The 24,419-nt window shown below is 45.1% G+C and overlaps 2 protein-coding genes across 2 annotated transcripts; both read left to right on the top strand.

Moving 5' to 3' along the window:
* Positions 1-7: 7 nt before the first annotated feature.
* hpdl (4-hydroxyphenylpyruvate dioxygenase-like) lies at positions 8-2,460 on the top strand. Its single transcript, XM_079182200.1, has 5 exons — positions 8-870; positions 964-1,130; positions 1,227-1,381; positions 1,618-1,733; positions 1,892-2,460. The coding sequence occupies exons 1-5, from the start codon at positions 185-187 to the stop codon at positions 2,076-2,078; spliced, it is 1,311 nt and encodes a 436-aa protein (XP_079038326.1). The 5' UTR covers positions 8-184; the 3' UTR covers positions 2,079-2,460.
* Positions 2,461-6,055: 3,595 nt separating this feature from the next.
* Positions 6,056-20,208, top strand: fam53b (family with sequence similarity 53 member B). The gene is made up of 5 exons (XM_079183060.1): positions 6,056-6,233; positions 12,287-12,522; positions 13,537-13,591; positions 15,278-16,047; positions 19,152-20,208. The coding sequence occupies exons 2-5, from the start codon at positions 12,433-12,435 to the stop codon at positions 19,488-19,490; spliced, it is 1,254 nt and encodes a 417-aa protein (XP_079039186.1). The 5' UTR covers positions 6,056-6,233; positions 12,287-12,432; the 3' UTR covers positions 19,491-20,208.
* The last annotated feature ends 4,211 nt before the right edge of the window (positions 20,209-24,419 follow it).

Raw genomic sequence — 24,419 nt, 5'->3', positions numbered from 1 at the left:
AAACGGGGATGCAATTAAGAGACTTGGGATGTACCCTTAGTGGGGGCTCGATGGCATCACGTGACGTCCCCGGAAATTGTCATTCCACCATTCGTCCACCACGCAAGATTACCTTGCGCTTCGTGGGGTCTTGGTGGAGGAGCTCTGTTTGACTCTACGGCTGTCAAAAACGTCCCACCGCACCATGGCAGCGCTGTTGACCAGGCTGCACCACATTTCGCTCAACGTCTCCAACGTGGAGAAAGTTTCCAGCGACCTTGTCTCCAAATTCAAGTTCAGTTTGTTTGCCACCCGGCTGACCGATGGGGCCAGGCAGCTGGCTTTCAGAAAGGGAGCGGCTGTCTTCATCGTGAACGAGAGACCCACCCGGAGCGAAGCGGAAGTGATTGAGAGGCTCCACACTACGCACATGCGTCCACATGTTCCACAGCCGGTCAACGTGGGGAAACACAACCGGGACGAGTCCACCAAATGTCTTTACGACGTCAGCTCGTGTTACCCGGTGAACACTGTCAACAACGTGTGTTTCGAAGTGGAGGATGTGGAAAGGTCATCCAGGGCTCTCCAACACCTGGGCTGCAATTTCATGGTTCCGCCAACGACAGTTCACGACGAGTGTGGTTACGTCACCTACTCGGTGGTCAAATCCATCGTGGGGAACGTGTGCCACACGTTGATTGACAGGACAAAATACAAGGGCAGCTTCTTGCCTGGGTTTGATGGCGTTGAAAATGACTTGCCAGAAACGGACACTTCTTGTCCAATCACACACTTTGATCACATAACATATGTCTGTCTCAAGAAAACAACCAACCAGGTCATGAGGTGGTACGAGAAGCTCTTTGGTTTTCAAAGGTTTTTCATTAACAGGTGAGAATTTAAAAAAAACAACCATTCACCGTTGTGTCCTGTTCTACATTTTGCTCAATGTGATATCTGTAAAAAGCATTTTCTTCTGAATAGTACTGAAGACGTGGACGAAGGTTTTGTCATAAACCAGGAGGGCATTGGACTGCGTCTAACCGCCATGGAGTACTGGAAATGCAGCAAAGTCGGCATCACTCTCCCCTCTGTGGACAAGAAAGAGCCCGACTGCAAGTTTGTGATTGCAGAATCGCTCTTTGAACAAGGTACAGCATGTCTTTGCAACTTCCCAGGTATTTCATTTCTGCCACATTTGAATGGCGTGCAACACCTGCGTCACCGTGTGCTTGCACTTATTGCAGGAATCAGGAATCAGATCGACACCTTCTTGGAGCAGCACGGGGCCCCGGGGATCCAGCACATAGGACTGTACACGACAAACATAGTTTCTACTGCTCATGCGATGGCTGATGCTGGCGTCCAGTTCTTCTCCCCTCCTCAAGCCTACTACAAGCAGGTTTGACACAACAAGTAATACTAATGCTCTTTGATAAATGCAAGAAATGGCCCACATTGCAGTCAACAAGTTCAAAATGATATTGTAGTAAATAAATGTTATGAAATACTGTTTTAACAAAGCAGTATCTATGGCTGATTATTACATTAGATAATTATACAAAACATATACTGGTCTTATTTTCAAATGTGTCGTCTTCTACGGTGGTTATCAACCCTTCTGTGTGCTTGTGACAGGTGGAAAAACAGCAGGAGATGGAGGAGGCAGGACTAAACCCCCAGATGCTGGCGAAGCATGGTATTCTCCTGGACACGGACCTGAACCGGGATCCGGCATCCAGTGAAAACCGAGGGTGAGAGGCCATCGAGGGCTGTCATCACGCACCACTTTTAAAATTGCCTCTGCATCACACGTCCAATTACTTTCAGTGTAGAGGTCAAGTCAACATGTTCCTCGGGGGTCACGTAAGACCCACTGAGTGTCCTTACCGTGTTATTGTCTTGTTTCCAGATACCTTCTCCAGGTGTTCAGCAAGCCCATCTTTGCAGAGGACACCTTCTTCCTCGAGCTGATAGAGCGAAGGGGGGCCACAGGTTTTGGCGAGGGGAACATCAGAGCGCTGTGGAGGTCTGTGCAGGCGCACATGGAGAATCAGGGGGGGGAAACCCCCAAATCGGTGCAAACCTCCCAGTATTAGTCCACCCAGATAAAAAAATATAATAATTTGAGATTACTTGTAAAGTAAGTTAAAAAAGTAGAATGTATAAATACACATTATATGTTTACAGAGGAGTTTTACCACAAAATAAAAAGCACTTGTGGCAATAGTTGCCTGTTGCACTGATAACAAGTATATTCAGTAATATTAATATCTATCTTTTAACATGATATTAACATCAAAGATGTAAAACTGCACTTTGAACTATGTGGTACGTAAACAGATGTTACATTTTCTACTTGAAACTTGAAATGTTACGACAAAAAGACACTTTCTGTCGCAGTAAAAGAATGTTTTCATTGTGTCAAAGCAAAAACAACTGTCTGACTTCACAGCAACTGTTGCTCAATAAATCTGTTTCTCAAACCACACCGTGAAGAGCAATTACTGTCCTCATAACAAGGTGCTCCCTGTTTCATAGAATGTGGGTGGGCCGTGCTGAATTTCAGAATAAGAGCATTGCAAACATTGTTTTTCATGCGATGATCAATTTTGAGGTTTTGGGCTATTTTGCTTTTCAAACTACTAAAAAGTTTGTTTTACTACACTTTGTTAATTTTTATCTAGATTCATCATAAATTCACCAACAATTAGCGTAGGATAATGCTTCATTCACACATTTAAGCATAACATTTCCAAAAACTTGTAGGTTTTATTGTTGGTAATCAACTGGGGAATTTCCATTGTGACATCTATTAACTAAACCTGTTAACTTGGGACGTCTCCCCTTAAAATCTCTTCGATAATCTTACTTCCTACTTGTGTTATTTACTATAACGGTAAATAACACAAGTAGGGACGATTTGACAGACTACAACAATAAGGCACTTATTAAAACATAATTCATAAATACAATATGTAATAACACATTACGTTGTATTAGTTTGGTTTAAGTACAAGTTCAGATAACTCAATACTTACTATAGATTAAACCATTAAACAGTATATAAAGTTGGCTCCATCTTGACCTGCTACATGGCTGCTTATACTGTATGCCAATGCCACGATGGTAATACTTCCATAATATAAGAATAATATAATATCCCGAATGGGGCAATTTTATTTATTTAGTACCTTTGCTTTAGGTGCATTCTACTGAATAATACCTAGAGTTTTCCTTCTATAGTATTTCATTTGTAAAAGGTAGGCTGATGGGATTATAAGTAACTTTATTTGATCATATAAACATCAAAATCACCAAAAATAAAGCTGTTCTGAGCTCCACTGCCCTCGTTTCTGAATACCTCACTCACACAGTCACTCGTGAACCGTTCCTGGAAGAGCAGCTGCATCTTTTTCAGATGCTGTGGAGATTTGAGCAATGTGCATACTTTTGGCTCAAACGCCGCTTTGGAGCCTCTTAGAAAGGGATCTCCCGAAACCCTCAGAGATGCCAGTTCAATTAACTTGGCTACAAACATTACAGGCGAGGATTAGCGGGACGGATGAGAAGCAGTGAAATTTAGATGGAGTTCCATGAAAGCCGTATGCTCTCTTTGTGAAGTTACAGTATCCTCCCACCGAGTAACACCAGAGAACATTATCAACAACAAGCTGCAAAAAGTGAACTTGTAACTGCATGTACTTCCACATTTTGACAAATGGTGTCAGTGTTTTTCTTTTACTCAAGTGTCACCCTCTTGGCCAAACTAAACTTTTTAAGAGTTGACTTTTTTAAGATTTGGTCTCACTGACAGAAAGCTTATGGACTCTATGAAAACCTAATTAAAATACCGCATATAGAACAGGTGTACTCCTTCAGCTTCACAACTACAGTGTGAACTGAACGAGTTTAATTAATGTTTTTACTGTATTTGTTTAAAAAATTTGAATGAAAACTTAAACCATAACATGTTTTGTCGGGGAAGAAGAGGATTAACTGTTCATTAAAGTTGAGAAGGGATGGCTCCTGTAACAGGAGTCCTTCAGCCATCTGTCTGAGGCCAGTGTGAACCACAGATGGCATACAGCATTCTGCATGGGGTCTCAGTACTGGGAGTTGGACGCTCACTTCCTATTTACTGTCAACCATATGCTAGCTGCAGTTACATTAACACAGTCAAAAGAGAAATGACTGAAAGCACCTACTTCATGGTTTGTTGTTTCTCAAACATAGAGGCTATTACACTTTGGGTCAGTCTTGTTGCACTATGATTGGTGGATACTGCCCCCTATGGTTTTGACTGTCACAACACACACGGCCAAACATGATGAGCTGCGAGACGGAGTCATCTGTGCCTTTTATGACGACAAAACACAACATGCAACGTCCGCATTTGTTTGCTACATGGGTCGCTTTCTAGACTGCTGAAGGGGTTTTGGTAAAAAAAGAGAAAAATTATTGTCACCCCCACACTGTAGCTTACATAATGGAGGCGACAAATCCTCTGTGCCCTTTAACACAAAAGGCAGACAGTCTAAAACCGAGGAGGACAGTCTGACAGTCTGGGGGAGATTAGTGGCACACAACAGATGTTACTCCTTGATTAACAATAGTGTGTGCCAGGGGTGAGCTTCAGCTCCCCACCCTTCTGAGGCCCCAGCGTGTTATCTTCAGCTCCCACAAAAATACATTAACATACAGCATGTGATGTGATTGTTGCTATAATATCCAGTTGCCTTACTTTTGTGCAGTACGTGTCATGAGTACTGTTGACTTATGTCGAGGTTCATTAAGTAAACGCATCTTTGCCTACTGCTGTCAGTTGATTACAATGTACACAGTGTTGAACATGTAATAAGATGCACAGCTATTATATATGAAGAAGCTGTAAAAACAAATGTAAATCAACTCTTATTGTCACACATGTCATGCACAGACAGTGCATTTTAACCTCTCCATTTAATCCATCCAAGCATACGAGCTAGTATAGCAGGGGTGCAGATTTGGAGGTCCGGTGCCTTGCTCAAGGGGCATCTCAGCAGTGCCCAGGAGGCAAACCTCTGGCACCTCTCCAGCTATCGTTCCACACTCCGTACTTGATGAGTGTGGCGACGAGCCAAATCCTGAGCTACTGCCACCCACATTGTATTGGAAGTGGATGGGGTTGCAAGACGATTACTAACAGGATAGTAAAGTGAAATACTGGGTTTACCTTTTCAGGCTTACTACATGTATTCAAATAAAAGAAGAAAGATTACAAGGAGTTTGGTGGATAGAACCAGTGGCCTAAGTGATATCAATATTATGTGCAGGTTACCACATATACACTTGTTGCACAACATGTGTTGATATGTAAACTAAACCAAGAGTTTAGAGAGAGAGAAAAATAATTCTTGTTCTCTTTTTCTGTTTGTATCACTTGGTGTATAACATACACAAATGTTAGTAATAACAGGTTGGACACCTTGAGTTTATTGCTATAAAAGTATAAAAGAAACCCGGATAGTTTAAATAGCATATTGCATGACAGAGCCAGTGGAGATCCTCTGCTTGTAATAAATGCATTTATTTAGGACTGACCTTAAGTTTTATTACACTGGAAGTCATTTTGTGAGGGGGAACTAGAAATGTATATATTTCGCACATCTTCCGCTTTCTCCCTCCATCTGGCTCTTTAAATCACACGCAAGTCGGCAGGTTATCATGTTACACCACTGTATATTGTGAAAGTGCCTTGTCTATATGCACAGCTCAAAACTGTGATTACTTTTCATTGCTGCAGGGTGGATCAAACCACTAGTTACAGCACCGGGGGGGGGGGGGTGGCAGTGTTACAGAAAAGTCTTACATATATTAATGTTTTATTTTCTACCACGATAAGCTTCAGTCGAAGTGGATATGAAACCGAAACAAAGCCAGACAACGCAAATAATTAACGTCAAACTGATAGATTTAGTGGCATGATTAACTTTTCAGACACCCCTCTCCCCTGTCAAAAGTAGTATTGCCCGCGTATGTTGTCACGGGCTCATTAGCGTGCAGTCTTGGACAGTAGTGCACTGGGGCAATGTTGTAGTTTGCAGGAGCCGCCTGGAGCAGGACGTGAAGTGAGCTGCTCGCCTTGCTTCCTGCCTTGAAGCCTTGTTCTGGTTTTATGTGAAAACATAAAAAAAAAGAACTCAACATGGCCCCGCGAAACTAAGCAGCTGCCCGGTGTTTGTTGGAGATACGAGGCGCTCTCCGTGATGCTTGTGAGTGGTACTTTTTTTGGTGAAATAATAAAAGTTTCTGTGCTATAGCTAACTAAGGCTCTGTAGCTAGTTCATACAAGTGTGATGCTCCCTTGTGCTTTGGAAGTGTGTGAGGAAGCGTGATTTTTTTTTTGTATGATGACACATTTAATCAGAAGGGATTAGTAACAAAGTAAGTCTTCTCTGTGGGAACTTTACACAGCTCTGAATAGTTAGCTTAGCAACTTCTCCTCATGCATTACCCTGGGCTGTGTCTCTTTTGTCCAGTCTGGGGTATTACTGACATAAGTCTCTCACTCAGCTTGAACTGATTTCTCTCGGTTCCTTCTTCTGTTTGTCATGCCCTTATTGCCTCTTAATAGATTGTTACAGGCAGAATGTGATGCAATGTTACAGTGGAGATTAATAAAACAAGTGGCAATAAGTTTATGTGAAGCTCAGGCATGCTCTTACATATACATCTTAACAATTATACCTGTAAACATATCAGTTTTTATGCCAGTGTCATCCACTCATCTTCTTGAATAGGTGTAAACTCGAACAGATTCGTTGACAAAGTTTGCAAAGAGATGCATTTATTGGATCAAAAGCATTTTATTTTGTGAATTGGCTTTTTGAAGCGCATACATTCTGATCTGAAACTGGGTTTCCACTCATACACGGCACCAATGGCACGATAGGTCACCGGTGTATGGTTGCATATGTATAAGCCCTTTTGTTAAATACTTGTTTATAAGCCTTTTATACCTGATGCCACATCATTTGGTACCCATGTCATTTAGTTCCCTTTCCTGTGTGTTGCAGTTTGTGCCGTAGCAAGTGGAATGTTGTTGTCTTTTCGTTATCCAGCCAACCCTCCCCTCAGGTATGAAGACAGAGCTGACATACAATACAACAGATTCTGCAATGTTGGTGCTCAGCGGGATCATAAAAACTAGAGCTTGTTAAACCTGAATTTTCTCAGTGTCCCACGGCCATGATTATATCTGCTGAGCTGCATGCATACTATTAAAACAGTTCAAATATCAAATAGGAGACTTACTGGTAGAATGCATATGTGTCACTTTACTTTTTGACGCACGTACATTTCATATTTTATCATCGGCTGCTTGTGGCCCTTCTGTCGAGTTCAAAACCCTGTTTGCTCTGTAGCCGGCATGTAACATTCTGTGAGCTCCCGTCACACCAATTCCTCTGCCAAACTCATTTCCCTTTCATGAGGGATTTTGGGAAAGGGGTTTAAAGGACTGTTTGTGCTGGTTACTTGGACAAGCTCAGTTTTCAGGGCCTTTTCTCCTGAAACAGAGAGGCATCCACCTGGAGGGCTGGCAAAACAGTTTTATCTCAAGTATGAAAGAGGCTGCCTATCAGAGCTTGTGGATGACACCGCTTTCCATGTTCATATCACTTAGAATATTAAGACATTTAGACAAAGAGAGCTTTGAAATGAAGGCCCTCCAGGGTCCTGTAAATTGTATTGCCACTGTTATGCCACGGTTCAAACACTCATCTGGAAAAAAGTTATTTCCCTGGCTTTCTCGTGTTGTTTCAGTGGAAATGCAGTGTGGGGGATGGATGCATTCCTGCATGTAAAACTCAGGAGTGCTCTTTCCCCCTCCACTCTTAATTTTGATTGAAAGTTATTAGGGCTGCGTCCACTGGGATGGGACTTACTCTTATGTCGGGTCTATTAACATGCAATTTTATTCTGCTGTGGGAGTGAGAGAGTGTTGTGTCTCCAACCTTTTGTAATTAAGAGACTTTGTTAGATTTAGCATTCAAGTGGACAACATTTCTCTCCCAACTCGGACAGGTTTGCTGAAAGCCTCGATTACAGAGCTCAACAAAGCTCTTGTTCCGGACAAATGTATACAGTGCGAGTGATTATGTATGAGATGATTAAACAGCAGGCTCGCTTTAAAACGTAGGCCTCCTTGGCTGCCATGCATAGCCATGCTGAGCTTTTGTGTTTATGGTAAGTGGGCAGCTGCATGCTTGTGAGACCTTGGCTGTACCCCAGGCCCTCGACTGAGCCCGATAACTACCATTGAAGCTCGCTGCTTTAAATGTAGAGCGTGCCTCCTGTTTGACATAGCCTAATGTCTGTGAACATGCGGACAGCTGTGGGCTTGCCTCCACCTCACAATGAGTTTCATAAACTTCTTTTCAGTCAGTCGGCCGTGGCAAAACTTGGTGGCACCTGCCCTTTGTGGCACCTAATTAATGAAAACACCAACAAAGAAAGTTTCGGGTTTCAAAAGCCTCGGGTTTTCACAGCGCACACGATGCACGGTGCTGCAGAAAAAAAAAAAAAAGCAGAACTCGTTTGCCAATTTGTCATTCAATTATTCGGTCTTCATGAGCCCTGCACGTCTGTCTCGCCTTTTTTATTGCATGATCTGCAAACACACCGTTATGACATGAGGAACTGCTGAAATGGGAGTCCAAATATGGATCCCGTGCAAGTCGTGTAACTCAAAAGAAGTAGGCCACCAGAGCCAGTAGCTCATGGTTGCAAATCCTTTTTGAGAAACATCTCCCAGTGGAAAGGGGGACAGCCGCTCTATTACCCAGCATTCCTCTCACAAGTGGCACGGTGATGAAGAGCAGCACAAATCCCTCAAAGTTAGGTTTCAAGTCGTGGGACGTCTCAGGTGCTCAGCAGATGCCTCGGATTACTGAGACGGCCACAATCCTGGGGTTTGTTGGGAGCAGGACACGGATCCGACTGCCCCGCATGCAGGAATGTCAAAGGAGGATGTCGGAAAATTGAACGTAACATCTGTGCTTTTACGTTTTAAAGTTTTGTATCAACTTAACACGGATGAGAGCTTTAATAAAAAAATCAAAGCATGTGTAATAATCCTGAATATAGGTCCATAAGTGGTTTACACAGGCATTGATCAGTAGCCAATAAAAGGTGCAACAATGAATTAAAACGGTGTTGTTCTCCACCAGCTGCCCAAGTGCTATAAAATGGATTAGTATTAGCTCCAATTGTCAGTCAGACGCAAAGCTGCCAAATCCTTATGTAATGTAGGCCTAACCTGTGGGATTACAGTCTGAGTAATGTATGGAAAAGCTGCTCTAATTGGGCAAACAGAGCTTTCATGGGTGGCTACAGTTTAGATGGCTGTTATAATGGCTAAGCTTGACAGTCTGTAGTCTCTTTCTGGACTTGACCACGATTTGTGAGTCTTAGGACAGTGGCATCTGCAATATAGTAGTCTTGTGTGCTATCTTCTATAGAAAACAGAGCATGGTCTCTTCAGGCTTCTGATAGTTGAGCCTGATAGTTCGTTACTCAACCCAATGGGCTCTGTGGTTTCCTCTCCTATCTGTCGCTCGTTGAGGCCGCGCGATAGCTTCCTATTTCTGACACGCCAAAGCAGCGATGGTTGAAAGGCTCGCGGTGACCACAAAAGGAAGTGTGGCGTCCCATCAGCTCGTCCGAGGCAGCAGTATTGTTGTCTTTTAGGAAGGCCGCTGTCACTGCAGACCTGTTTGCGTGCGACGGAAAGCCCCGTCTGAGGCGAACGTCCTGCAACGTTCTTCCCCTTCTCAGAGATTAGACTTCTCAGCTGTCATGGCTGTTGCTGCCCCAGCCCAGATAAAGAGCTATCGGCCTGCAGAAGCGCAGAGACGCCAACCGATTCCAGATAATGGTCGGCGTCGTTATTGGGCAGCAGCACCCCTCGGGGAGAAATTCTAGAGATCTCATCTAACAGAAGACAGAAGTGCACTCCCTATGAGGTGGGTGCATTGGGTTCATCCATTAAGCATTGGAGACCATGCCTTTTGTGAGCTTTGTCCATACAAGAAGAAGAAAAAAAAGCCCTTTGCCAGCGCTTCTCAAAATATATTCTATTCACAACTTGTCACAAGTTTGAATGTTTTTCAAAGGCTGTGAGGTTAGGCTTTTATAACTGTGTGCTCAGCTTATGTCATGGAGCCGAGGAATGTTTATAATTATGTTATAAACCTCGCCCATTTAAAGCACTCGGCTCAGATTTCTGGGATAAAAACGTAATGCCTGAGCATGAGAAAGATGATAAATTGTTGTGATTCTCTGTAACTAGAAGTGATGATGTTTACAGTTCAGAGTCCAGAGTGTCAGGCTGCACTCAGACTTTTTCCATTTTTCTGGGGAAGGAAAACATAATTTCGTGACCTTTTTGTTTGGGTAAACATCATGTCAAAGAGGCTTCTAGTTTCTGCCAATTTCATTTATTTTTGGGCGAGGTTCTTTCTTTCTGTGTCATTGCCATCTGCATCCTTCACCCGAGCCATTAGTGGTAATATGTAAACAATGGTTTCCTCTACCGCAGCAGGTCCCTAGTTATCTCTGCTGTGAAACACAGATCTGCGTGGTTAATGGTCACGCACAGTATAAGCTGGCCTGACCTACTCCAGATCCCAGCTTTGATCTGGTCTTTTCTGTTCACACAAGGCCACAACTTAAAGCCTTGAACCGCGTTGATCTCCTTGTAGAACTCTGCCAAACACATCTTTGCGTTCAAGTTGTTTCCCTGACGTGACGAGTGTTAGTAATGGAAATCATATGCTGAATGCAAACACCACCTCCAGTATGTCAGCTCCCTCAAGGTCTTGTGATTCTGCACCCCCCCCCCCCCCCCCCCCCCCCGCACACACACACTCCACCCGCAAACTCTGATGTCGCCTCTTTTGTTTCCCACGGTGTCTCATCTTCTGCACAGAGTGCTCGTTTGTTTCACGTACGCCGTCTCTTCCTCCCTTCTTTCTGCCCGCCATTAAAACTTCCTCCGACCTACGACCATCTTGTGCCCGCCGCACTTTGGTTCAATCCCCTTACTGACGTCACCTCGAGTGGAACTGATCTTGCGGTTGCGAAAAAAATCCTCCGTGATGGCTGTATAGATTTATGTCCAATGCTAATCAGCTGCGTACTGTAACCGTGGAGCAGCACTAATGCGAAAAGGGTTGTTTTGATAACCGCAAGGTCAGCTATTCCCAGCCAGCCCCTGAGGATTCAATTACACAACTTTGACTTTGCTCTATTCCTCTTTGTGTGCTCCAGTGTGGAACACTTTGAGGAAACTTGCTCTCTCTCAGATGACTGATAATCCCCACATCGACGGGCAGGAACTAAACAAGGTATAAAATTCTAGTTTTGGTGGTACTCTAGAGAGACCATGCGGAAGTGAAAATGCAGTGTAATTTCAATTTACAGGCTACCACATATGGCGACATAGGCAACGCCCTTTGCGAATCAAAGCGAGAGTTTGCTGGTAATGTTTGCTCGCTCACTTGAGAATTAAAGGAGCTCGTCAAACCACAAACCTTTCTTGAATTTCCACTCTGCAAATTTCCCTTTTGGATAAGTTGACTATAAGACTGCCGGTGTTTAGGATTACAGTAACTTCAGATTGCAAACAATTCAGGGCTCTATGCTTTTAATGTGTGAGATGAGTTTGAGGATTCAAAAGTGGCTTTGAAAAGTTTTTAACTGTCTAATGGAAGACAGCTGTAGACAGCTTGGATTCACAGTAGTTCAAATGGTACAGAAAGTTCTCCAACCATTCCTGCAGCATAAGCCACTTCTCCACAGCGTCAACGGTCGAAAGTCTTGTCAGAATTAGCACCTTTAGCAAGTGAACTGCTAAAGCAACAATTGTTTGATTTCGTACTAAGCATACAGACCAATCAGGAAGAGAGATAGATTATGCTGCAAGTCATTTGGACGATTCAAGACTTGATGATACTTTTTTTTTTTTTGCAGTGACTTTGTGTCACAATTGGAATCCATAGTAAGTGCAGAGAAAGCAGCCGACATCCTCTTCGATGAATGAAGCTACTCACTCAACAGAACAAGCTCTGAAGTCATGTTTGCTACTGAAAGGCCGTAAGAGAGCATTGGGTTTGCCCTCCATTCAGATGTGTGTTTCAGAGCCTCTACTCAGGGGGATGTGTTCTCCCCAATCCAGCTGGATTGTTCTCCGCTTATATGGCCGTCAGAATGTCAGAAATGTGCTGAATTCTAACCCTGCGCTCTTCTTTGTGTGTCTGCTCAGGATTGAGCCGAGGAGCGAAGCACATTCCTGAAGGAGTTGACGGCTGCCGTCTTTTTAAGTTTATGAGAAACCAGCACTGCTGACACCATGCCGGTCAAGATGGACGCCAACTTTTCTTGCCCCCACTGGAACAACTTGGGACAAAAATGTGTATTGCCATGGTGATCATTTTCAAGAAAACACTGGAAAAAAAGGGCGCCGATGATGTAACATCCAAAAGTACAGATTTGGGCCCGGTAAGAGGTTATTTTCTACTTTTTTCCGTGTGACGTGTAATTGTATGTTTTGTATGTAGCATTGTCAACATGCCTCAACTGCACTTGTCAAAGGGGAAGAGGACAAGGTGCTGCACCTAAGCCAATTCCAATCCGACCCCTGCACCCTCGCCGTAGGGTATAAATACAATGGCAAGCTTCGGGACAAAATTCCCTCTCTCCGGCAAGATGTATACTCACTGTTGGAGGATTGTATAACCCACTCCCTGCTAATTGGTTGTGTTGATTGCCCTGAATATGGTGGACACGGAATGCAAACGCGGAGTGGAAGTGCGTAAGGGAGAAGGTGGTGTAGACGGTGGTTTGGAATTGGGCCTAAATCAACAAATTTGTTGCCAGCCACTCATCCCTCCAGATCAGTTTAATGGCGCTACGTTATGTTTTCCTATTTTGTCAACTTTAATTAGAGCCTAAATTTGACTTTTAGCTTCCCATGAGTCAAGAATGAATAGGTGTTTCCTTACTAAATGTCAGGAAGTGATGTTGAACATTGGGCATAAGGAATGTTTTTGTTACAATTTCTGATAATTGTATCACACTAGCTGCCAGGCCGTTTGTCATCTGGTTTTGAATCCCCCCTCCCCCCACACACCCCCTGTGCTCCGTTTACTTTACTCAAAATGACAATGGAGTATTTTAGTTCCACTGGGCTGACTAACTCTGACTCATTTTGTAATCAGCATCCATGCAGAGTGAGAAAATCCCCTCACTAATGTGGACTGTTTGCCCTCTCAGCCACGTGAAATGAAGTCATCATGCGCCGAGGTGTTCATGTATCAATCGGAGGCATTCATGGTGGAACGCTCTCCGTTGATGGGCTGCACTTAGGTCTTCATCTCTCAGCAGCAAAAAAAATGTGCTGCATTTGTTGATTTATTGACGTGCTAATGCTAGAACCTCCTGTACGTTTAATGCAAACCTGTTCATGTGACTTTCTGCAGAGCTGACAGTGAATTTCTCTTGCATTTTCTGCAGTTCCAGGCACAGACCATGACCCAGGGGACTGCACTTTTCTCTTGTGGACTCATGGGTAAGAGTCTGCAGTCTTTCTCATCAATATACACATTCACACCTGTAAGTGTGTCATGTGATGTGCATCATTTCAGTAGTAAATAACCAAAGGAGTAATTTAGTAATAAAACATGTAAATAAGTGTCTGTTTTAGATGTCAAACAAAACAAGGTACTTCATTACATTGATGCAAATGTATTATCGTCATACCTGCCATCACAAACTGTACCTGATAAGTAAATATGTAATTCCAATGGTTCTCAGCAGCTTGTAGAGCTCAGAATAAGTGTATAGTGAGCCAGTCTATATTGCATCTACGGTGAAACGGCATAATATGAAACATGTCTGACAGGTGTTTCAGCCAAGACATTAACGACTACGTGTTAACGGCTTATCATTAGCTGGCACCTTATTGACACGCCTGCATGCTTTAAAGCTGTGGACATGTTGTCCCCAAGTTGAACATTTTGGTTATGACTGAGTAACAGCTTTTACAGTCTTTGTTTTGTAAGATTAGATGGCATTCTGTCCTTGCAGTATGTTGGCATCGAGTGTGTAATACTGGCAGAGTACACAGCAGCACCAGTAGGTGTTGTTAACACTGGCCTTTGTTCTCCGTCCTGCCCGTGTACTGCAGATGGTATTTTGGATTTTTATCTCCGGTGGAGAATAGACCTTTCGCATACCAGGAGTGGGCAGTGGCCTCGACGTTTAGTATCTGACTCAGAGTTGACTGACCAGTTTTGTTGACTGACCCATTCAGCGATTAAGAAAGTCTCTGTTGTGGGAATAACAGGTGCTTTCCAGGCATGGCAGCTACAGTACTAGTGCAGAAGTGATGGCAGATAGGGAGCTGGTTTGATACAGATCTCCAAAAAAATAAAATAAAAAAGACGATAAGCTTTAGTCCAAATGTTTACGATGGGTTATTGACACTTTATCAGCAGAGACGAGGTTTGATATTAAGTCCGTTAGACATTGAGCTCGCTCCCCTTCCCAATTAGCTGTGATTAAACTCTGTGACACTAAAGCAGTGCCTGGAGGACACAAGTTATTTTTAGGGGCCTAATTTCACAAAGCAGTGAGTAGTGTCATTACAAAGTACACATGCTGGGACCAACGCGCTGACCCAGACTGGAGCGGTGTCATGGATGAGGTTGCCAAACATAAGCTCCAATGATTGTAGAACCGTGGCACGAAAAGATGTTTTTTTAATGTCTGAAGTGATTCTCATATTGTGTTTTTCTAATGGAGGTTCCACACCAATAAAATTAAAAGTGTCAACAGCAGGGAGATTTTACAAGCCAATATCAGAGCTGCAGAGTTACTTCAAGGTCTTGATCCCAGTTTGATACGCTTACATTTACTACTTTGGCAGCCAATGTGGTCCAAAGTGATATATAAAATCAATAAATACCCAGAATAATTACAGAAGCTGGCAGTCATATGACAACAGACGACGCCTCAGGGAAACATCTTATCCCATATAGTTAAAGTTCATTTATACATAGACATCCCATTTTCTTTCGACCTGTTCTATGCAAAAAAAACAAAATAGACGAAATGTTGTATTTAGTTTTTAACTTTTTAAGACAAAATTCAGTGTCTTGGTGTGCAAATAAGCCCATAAATCATTTCCTATGTCTTGTCTGTGATCTGATTTTCAAGTTATTTAATTCAAAATGAATCTGGTCTTTTGCTGCAGAGACAAGCCGGTGGCGTCAGTTGGGCCACAGCTGTGCTATACAGCAGAGGCCGGTTGGGACCAGCCTGGAGAACCTGTGGGACGTCCTGCCTGAGGTGCACAAGAGTTCTGCCCACTGGGATTGGGACGTTGGCCCCACTTCGACCACAATCACCAGCTTGTTGCACGACCTCAGCCTGACTGAGGCCGCGTCCTCGCACTCCACTGCACCCCCCAGCAAGCGCCAGTGCCGGTCCCTGTCTTGCTCAGATGAGCTCGGCGGCTGCCGCTCCACCTGGCGCCCTCAGGGCTCTCGCGTGTGGACGACGGTGGAGAAGCGGCGGTGCCACAGCGGCGGCAGCGTCTACCACCGCGGCGGCGGCGCGGTAAACGCGCAGCTCGGCTTCCCGGCCATGCAGCGCAGCTCCAGCTTCAGCCTGCCCGCCCGCTGCAACACCCTGGAGCTGCCCTGCTTCGCCCGGCGTCTCCCCTGCCCCTCCGCCTTCACCGGTCTGACGCCAGCCTCCTCCATGACCCTGTCCTCCGAGCCCTCAGCGCAGCCCCTCTACCTCTCTCACGAACAGATCTGCCTCCCCGAGCCTCGCGGACCCTCGCCGGCCAGCTCCCCCGACTCCACGCCCGAGCTGGAGCGCCGCGGCGGACAGGGAGGTCTCGCCCGCAGTCGCTCGCAGCCGTGCGTCCTCAACGACAAGAAGATCGGCGTGAAGCGCAGAAGACCAGCTGACGCACAGAAGCAGAGGCCGTCTTTGGACCTGGCCAAGATGACACAGGTTGGTTTTTTTAAAGTGTTTATATCATGTTTAATCAGAACAATAGACACTTGATTAGATACTGCAATCTCTGCCAGTTATAGCCAGTCATATAAACTGTTAAACAGTTGCACCTGAGCAAATCCTATAATTTATCAGAGGCAATTTTCCAGGAGCATTTTATGTGCCATTTATTTACTGGTTGAACTTGCCACAGCCTTCTTCTTATGTGCTCCAAAAGAGTCCAGAGCATATGAGACAAGACCCTCAGGAAACAGTCACGCCAGCTGGACGCTCTGCTCGGTCCATCAGTCTCGCTAACATTAGCTAGTTATACTACGCTGTTGTGGCAACTTGCTCCTGCTCATGTTGGATAAACAAACACTTCCAACTAAGGTCACACCACTGTGTCTGTTCTCCATCAGCACACCTCAAAGTGTTTCTGCAGGCATCGGCACTAAACGAAGGCGATCATTGCAGGAGGAGTCACGCAGGCCTGTTCTGGGTCACATTCCATAATGTGGTTGTGCATTTGCAGAAATAGAGCGCACAGCGCTTATAATTCCCTTTTTTTATAGTACTGGATGGAGATGATTTGATCAAAGCAGGAGTTAAGATGCCAGTCAGATGATCAGATGAGTTTGTTTTCGTTCTTACGAAACCATGAAGTCAAACCGTGTTTAAACAGACAGCTGCACATCCCTTTTGTCTCTTTGCCCCACAAGCACACGTAGTTGAGTTTCACACGTACACCGACTGGATCATAAACACAGAGCTGGACTTGGCCCCTCTGAGAAAGTCACCCAGAGTTCAGCAGTCTTAACAGCCGCTGTGACACGACAAGCAGACGCCACGCACGCTCCAAAACAGGGACGAGGTCAGCGTGGAGAAAACAGCCTCGGGCGAGGCTACTAACAATATTTTCACAGAGGAACGTCAGGGTGCTGCTGAGATTGTTGCCATTGTAACTTTCCTGCCGTTTCGTGCGTTGCGTGCTCTGTTCCTCCATGTGAGGACTGATGCGGTTCATTGCGTCGTATATATTTTCAGTTTTGACATCTTTTTTAAACTTCTCAAGTGACTCTGGTTTAGAGGCAAGCCTCGGAGAAAAGGCCTTTTGGATATTTCGGCCCAGTTATGCAACTAAACCCAGAGGTAGTGCTATTGATCGGACAACAATTTTGACAATCGCTTAATTGTTTTGAGTCCTTTTATCAAGCAATAGAGCCACACCTTTGCCAGCCCCAGCATCTCAAATGTGAGGATTTGCCGTTTTCTATGATTGTAAATTAAAAATGTTTTGTTTAGGACAAAACAAGCTGCTGACAAAGATGTCACCTTGTCACTCTGGGATAATTTTAATTATTTTCTGCCATTTTATAGACATTATTATTAAAATAGACAGCTTGTTTAAACTTAGAAGTCCGAAGTATGTAGCTGCAAAGACTCAGAAAATGGCAAAGATGTCCGCTTGCGATGCCGAAACTCGCTCGGCACTGGACTCTTACGGGGCGTCACACGCGTCACCGTACCGGTACTCAAAGTCACCTTTACTCTTCAGAGGTTGGTCGCAGTGCTGAGTGTGTCTATAAAGTGTGTCCTCACATCCACGCCGCGCCACAACGGTGTAGTTTACTCAGGGAGAAACCGCTACCCTCCGCGCGGCTCTATGAATGTCAGGAAGTAGAGCAGCTGTGGCAGAGGTTACAGATCGCTGCACAGGGGAGATGCGTGTTGGGTAAAGAGATATTGATTTCTGTAAATTCAGCTCAGTGGGTGGATCGCTGCCACAACCGGGCCTCACGGGCTATTGATCAGCTTGTATTGATGGGAGAGTCAAGGTCAGTAAGGTCTTCTCCATTTCATTCAGAGAGAGAGAGGGAGGGGGGGAAGCAGACAAACTGGACACTGGCAGCACTTATTCATGACCCGCATTGTAATGCGGTGCAATAAGTTGTGCAAGGACACTCTGTGAAAGACGCTTTTCTCTGCCCGAAGCTCTTCCTCTGCAGAACTCCCCCTCTGCTCCCAAGTTACAGCGATACTCGGTGAACTTGATGTCCATCGCGTCGGCGTTGTTTTGCTACGGGCCAGACTTGCTCACAGCCTTATCAGTGCGGCCCCATGGCCGGGCCTGGGCCGGAAATCTGAGGGTGGAGACAGAAGTGCTAACGCAGAAGGCAGCAATGTGACACTGGCCCGGCGCTGACAAATGTACCCGCTTGAACGGAGACGAGAAAAACAGCAGGGCCGCGTTTGATCTGATGTGCGAACACAGGGTTCATTTCTCTTTTACATTTCTCCCTTTCTCATGTCGCTATAAACCGAATCCCGTTGGGCCTTTTTAACCATTTGTTAGACAGAACGGTAGAAGACGACACTTTGTGCTCCCGTGGTTCCTACACTTGGCTGTGACCTGCATCCCCGACAATCCGGCGCTTGTTACGTAAGCACACAAGTGACAGGAGGTTTCACAGAGGCCCTATTCTCCCGTGTCCTTCTGTCCCGACACCGTAGTGGCCGGGCATGAGGCAGCTGTCCTGCCCTCTCCACATTAGCTGGATAAGCCTCTGTCACAAAGCCTTCCACTCCAGCACGCACAGCTGTCCGGGGCGCTCGCCTGCAGCGGAGTTGGCACATGTGGATTTGCCTAAAAGGAGGTTCCTGGGTTTCCCAGATGTATGCCGGCCTTTCACTAGCTCTGTACAATGAACACAGAGTCTAAAGGCCCTCTGGGTATCTGGCCACTTGCTGCCTGGACCTCAGATCGCATCCACCAGTCAACTACCAGTTGCTCCAGTATGTAATGCAGGCTAAATTTATACCCTTCAAATCTTTTTTACTTTTTTATTACAGTGGTTGTTGATCAGTGTCCAGCTCTGACCTCACTGACTAACCCACATACTGTGAGTACAGTAGAGGGATTGTTTTCATAGGATGGCTGTAGGATGGTTTTTGTTTGTGCCCTAGTTGACTAATGGGTCCAAAGTCCAACACGATGGAAATGTTTTTGATTGATCACAATGGAAACTATAGACTTCTACTCAGGATTTGACATATTTGTTTAAGTTAGTGCTCGTTTCATTGAGGACATTCATTCTACGCTTCTTTCTGTACTTCCACAGAAACTTCGGAATTTCCACAGCCTCAGCTGCCCTGGAATCACAGGCGAAGACGGCTGCGAGTCAAGCCCGGCCCCCCCCACTCTCAGGAGCACCGCTCAGTGTTACGCCGACGACTCGTCAGCAAGCGAACGCGGCGGCCCGGAGGACGTTCAGCCTTGGACCAAAGAGGGCGAGATCCCCCAGGAACCGTCAGACCCCGCCATCGAGGAGGCGGACTGGATGCCGGGGACGACCAACGGGAAGGACAACGAGCCTCTGTGGGCGGGGCTGTGTAGCATGAGGAAGGACGTGTATCAACTTGGAGGCGAGCTCGACATTGAGCAAATTGAGAGGAACTGAGCTGGACCGTCTCCCCTCTCAGGGGACGCCAATTTAGGGGGACTGAAAGTTTATCACCAGGTGGTACAGTAAACAGTACTGATAGTCTTAAGGACAAAGCAAGTGGAAAGCTAATGCAGTGAGCGTTCCAGCACTAGGTTTTTTTTTTTAATTCCCTAAAGGAGAGATTGAGCTTTGTGGGCCATTTTTGGAGGCTTTGCGTAGTCAGAAGCTACTCCCACACTGTGCGTTATCTCAACCGTGTCTCAGGAGAACAAGGAAGTCGGGGAGGACTGATGAATATAAAGTGATATATTAATGTCGGCTCAGAGACCGGGGTTTCACATTTCTCTGTAACCCTGATTACCTTCATTGTACTGCGTTTGGAGAGAATTCACAGCAGGTTTGTATCAATTCTCTGCACTAGAAAGAGAGTCCGTTCCTCTTCAATAGTACATGAGTACACGATGGACAGAAATGAAGACGACTTGGAGAGCTACTGTTAGTAAAGCCCCTTTCACTCTTAACTGAGCAACAAGCTGCACCCACACACACACCACCTGTAAAGTATATTAACATCTCACACAGTAACATCAGGCTTCTCTCTGAGATCTCCCCCTTTGTGTGAGAAAACCTTTGTGATTCTAATAGCGTTAATATTCTTTCTACGATTTGTAACTACAAAGTTATGTAAAACATGAGCATATTTCTATACAAATAAAACACAGTTTTAAATGTGTCATTTGTAATCACGTTATTTCAGCGTCTTTATTCACAAAACCTCAAAATGTGTGTTTAGATGAAAATGTTGTGATGATGTGGCGTTAATGCACACGTCAAAGGAAAAACGCAAGTCACAAAACTTGCGTAACTTCAGTAACGGCACTTCCGTAGTTATTTTAACCCAAACAATGATCTTTTCCTGAACCTAAAGTAGTTTTGTTGCCTAAACAACAGTTTCCCGTGAAGACGGAAGTTTATTTTAAAAAGGCCGTATGCATGTAACGAGCGGAAATTGACAAGTGTTGCTGGCTTTTGTAGGACAACGCACCAAAAATATATAGAAGTACTATAATTACATTGACTTTGAGGTATTTCTGTTTACTATAATAGACTAAACTATCAAACACCTGCATGCATGTTAATGACAGTGTTAATAACACTGTCAGGGGCAATGCTAACTTCTCATTTTAAAGTAAATGCAAGTACATGCCGATGAACCTTGCGTACTTCACATTGTTAAAGCGGGACTTCACTTTAAGAGAATAATCTGAAAGAGAATACCACTGCTGCTTTTAGCCGAGCACATGCATTAACAGCAAGGTCATTGTTGGGAGACGTCTTTAATGCAACAATGCAGACTGACCCAATTAAGTAGCGGGAAAAGACAATCACGGTCGTAGTAGTGGCACTACTGATGAGCCTGTGTTTGTGTGCTGGAGCGGGAGTGAGTCGGGAGGACGCCAGGCAGGGGTGGGAAGTCCGGTCCATGTTTCTTTTCTTTTTTTTTTGATGGCGGGTGGAGTGGTGGAGCTGAGCGGCGGTTCACCCCAGAGACCCCCCCCCCCCCCCCCTCCTCCCCCTCCCTGCACTGGGAAACAAAAGAGGCTTTTTCTCTAAGGAGCATAGTGACGTGGGAGGCGGCTGTGAATGTGGGCCATGTGTCAGGGCTGCTGCTGCTGCTGCTGCTGCTGCTGCTCCGTTTGTCTGCATCCCCTCCCCAACTGCCTGCGCAAACCCTCCACAATTATAACTTTTTGTCATTCGTTGCTCCAGTACGATTGCGTACTCGTCATTCTTTGAGAGCGCACGGTGCAACTGAGGGACTAAAGTCACCTCATTAAAGACCGGCTGAGCAATTTCAAGATTGCTCGACACGCTGTACTCCAGACATAAATACCACACAAAGCATAACTGTGGGATTAAACTTGCCTACAGGGCCAATGCATAGTCTTGTAATGGATTGGGTTATTATACTGTTGCCTGAGAATCTGTATGCTTGCATAGTGAGGTTATATTTACACTGTCACAGAGCGACAAGCAAGCCGCTGCTGCTTTTCACAGGTTGAGCCCTTTTTTCGCGGACCGAGTGGAGAAATGGGTAAACAGAACCCTTGTAAACGTGCTGCGGGGCAGACTGACACACCGAGGGACACCGGCCTTTAATCAGTGTGTTGACAGCAATGAAAGGAGGCTGTGTTCCGAGAGAAGATAGGAGTACAAGAGGAGGGGCATGTCACGCCGATGTTCTGCACTACACTCGTCCACACAACCCCCACCAGCACTGACACAACAGGGTGGTCATTCTTGGGAGGTTATGCAAAATCCTATCTGCTCTAATGACGAGCCACATCACAGGTGCAGAACACGCTCCATGTCAACAATTAAAAAGCTATATTCAATATTCTAAAGTTACCTGTATTTTGAAATTCCTGCAAACAGCAAGTCTTTTTCAGATAAATGAAACCGTATGTGACATGAAACTGAATGTTGGTGCTAGTTTCCAGGTTTGGTGCCTACCCCTGCCTGGCAGCTCAAATGTGGTTGGGGTGAAAAACAATTAAGCTGCAGCACCCGGCCACAAAACATTTCCAGTTGCAGCGCAAGTGTTGTCTGAAGCTTTTCTAATACAAAAAAAAAAAAAAAATGGAGCTGAATACTGGGAGCACAAACCTTACCGTACGCTCTAAATGAACAAAGAGCTACTTTTTTCTTTCTCTCCGTATGCACTGAATCAATACACTTTTCGTATGTGGAGGTAGTTATCGCGTTGAATCTCACCCACACGCTTTCACACAAGACCACAAATTGTGTTTGAGATACAAAAACATTGTTTTAAAAAAGGTCAGTCAGTGTTATGTCTGCGCAGCGAGGGTGTGCAGAGATGTATCAAGGCCATACAAGCCTTCTCAAGTCCAATCGCTGTCCCTTCAGCAAGAGGATTGTAGGATCTAAATTGAGCGTTGAAAGCTTTGGCTTTTACAAAAAGGTAACCGGACACCTTCACAGGAGAGAGCCTCAGCAGAGTCGGGACAGCTTTCAACTTGAGGTCAGCCGTAAGCCTTCAGACCGTTTTCTAGGCCAGGGCAGTTAGTTTACGCTGCATTGGTGACATAGGACCACCCCTTCTCGTGGATTATACAGACGCACATGCTCGGGTATGACATCACGGGGTCATTCTTAGTGTCAGGAGAGCCCGGGCCTCTGAGGCTTTAGCGGGCTGTTGAGCAGGGGTCGTGTCCCTGGAGGGGCCTGTGACGGCTGTGACCGTGTTGTGGAGTACAGACTGCTTTGTGTATGAACTGAGACGCTTCTCAGATTGCCTGTAAACCCTCTGAGAGAGGAAATTCAGGCCCCTGCTCCAAAAGTTTCAGAGTCCTCCCACGCCACCGAGTGCCGTTGGCACGGCAGCCCACAAAGTGATGAAATGTGGGGAAACCATGTGGCTTGGCGTGTAAGAGAAACAAGCCTCCTCATGGACCAAGTGCTCCCAACACAGAAGGGAGGGGGGCAAATAAGCGACTGCTGTCAAAACAGCGTGCGTGTTTCCACAGATAACGGTGCAGTCGGGGCTGCAGGTGCGCGGCGTTGTCTGGTCAGCTGACCCGCCGTTTCCTGTCAAACAGGAAGCGCCAAATGTGTGGCGATGAAAGTTCAAGGTAACACACAGCTGGCAGTTGTTCGGGTGGGTTAAATGCAGGTGCGCTACAAGAGAAGCAGTGTGCATGCCGTGTGAGAGGAGCCGAAGCCAAACAGATGCCGCAAAAAACGTTTATGAATGTTGGCTCAGCGACACACTGCAGCAGTGTGCGTATAAAGATCTCACAGGGCGTCGTTTCAAGAAAATGTCTGTCCTCATTTTAGATTTGATTTCAGAATCATTCTAACAAATATAACGTTTCAGAGTGAGTGGAAGTCTTTTATCCCGTCAGTGACACATTTAAAAACAAATCACACCGTTGCTGGATTTGGTTACAAACCGGAGTTTTGTGCAAATGAGGCCCCCAGGAGAAAGTTAGCACTGGAGTCTGGAGATTGGCCATGACACATTTAACAGAGAGCCACATTCTCCTCCTCATGCAGCATATGTGTCTGTGTCCTCCTGACGGACACATGCTACAGGGCTCTGCATCCCCGATGAGTCAGTAACGTAAAACGAGATCATGAGCTTAATGACCGACGGTTGTACAGGGAGGTCAGGGTGGGGATACTCTCGCAGACATATATCGTTCACAATCAGTCATAATCCTGTTCTGGTATGACTGCAAAAGCTGATATTTTAAAGACAAACATCTAGCTGAAGTGTGCTGCGGATCAAGAAGACTTCATGGGGAATGACATTTGAAAGAAATATGCAGAGAACTGTGAACTATTTTACTGGATTAGTTGATTGGAATAAATGTTTTAGTCCTTAAAATGTCAGAAAAGGATGAATGTTTCCAAAGCGTCTTGGGCTTGTTGGTTATTTTGTTTGAAAACTAAGACGGTGCTTTAACCAAGATTTGTTAATTAGTATAAAACACAGAGTACAGCTGAGGCTCATGGGACATGGGTTTTTGCAGCTAAAACAATTAATCAGTGATTATACTTATTTTCTGTAACATTTCTGCAAATACAGTGAGTGCCTAATCGCTTCAGGACTAACCATGTTTACATGAGTGTAAGTAATGCAGTACTGTGCGAAAACAACACTAAACGCTATACAGATGTTAAAAAAAAAGGTCCAAAGATGACAAACTGATGTGCCAATAGCTTCACACTGGAAAAACCCCACAGCAACAACTTCAGCCCGTCAAAGATTTGACAGTGTATTATATCTGTCGATACTGTCCTGTGGCAGTGAGGTCAAACATGCCCAGACATGTCTCCCGAAATGAGGTCATCTCTATTATTTGAAAGGTAATCTTGCTTCACAGTCTGCGGTCACAGTGAGGGAATCAATGTGCTGCA

This window comes from Pholis gunnellus, assembly GCF_910591455.1.
Source record: "Pholis gunnellus genome assembly, chromosome: 21".
Classification (NCBI taxonomy): Eukaryota; Metazoa; Chordata; class Actinopteri; order Perciformes; family Pholidae; genus Pholis; species Pholis gunnellus.
This window is presented reverse-complemented; position numbering and strand designations above follow the sequence as displayed.

What these genes read in the sequence shown, in the direction of transcription:
- hpdl (XM_079182200.1), top strand. Translation starts at nt 185, where the DNA reads ATGGCAGCGCTGTTGACCAGGCTGCACCACATTTCGCTCAACGTCTCC. An exon ending in AGAATCGCTCTTTGAACAAG is followed by an intron (nt 1,131 to 1,226) that starts GTACAGCATGTC and finishes CACTTATTGCAG; the next exon opens with GAATCAGGAATCAGATCGAC. An exon ending in GCATCCAGTGAAAACCGAGG is followed by an intron (nt 1,734 to 1,891) that starts GTGAGAGGCCAT and finishes TCTTGTTTCCAG; the next exon opens with ATACCTTCTCCAGGTGTTCA.
- fam53b (XM_079183060.1), top strand. Translation starts at nt 12,433, where the DNA reads ATGTGTATTGCCATGGTGATCATTTTCAAGAAAACACTGGAAAAAAAG. An exon ending in AAAGTACAGATTTGGGCCCG is followed by an intron (nt 12,523 to 13,536) that starts GTAAGAGGTTAT and finishes CATTTTCTGCAG; the next exon opens with TTCCAGGCACAGACCATGAC. An exon ending in ACCTGGCCAAGATGACACAG is followed by an intron (nt 16,048 to 19,151) that starts GTTGGTTTTTTT and finishes GTACTTCCACAG; the next exon opens with AAACTTCGGAATTTCCACAG.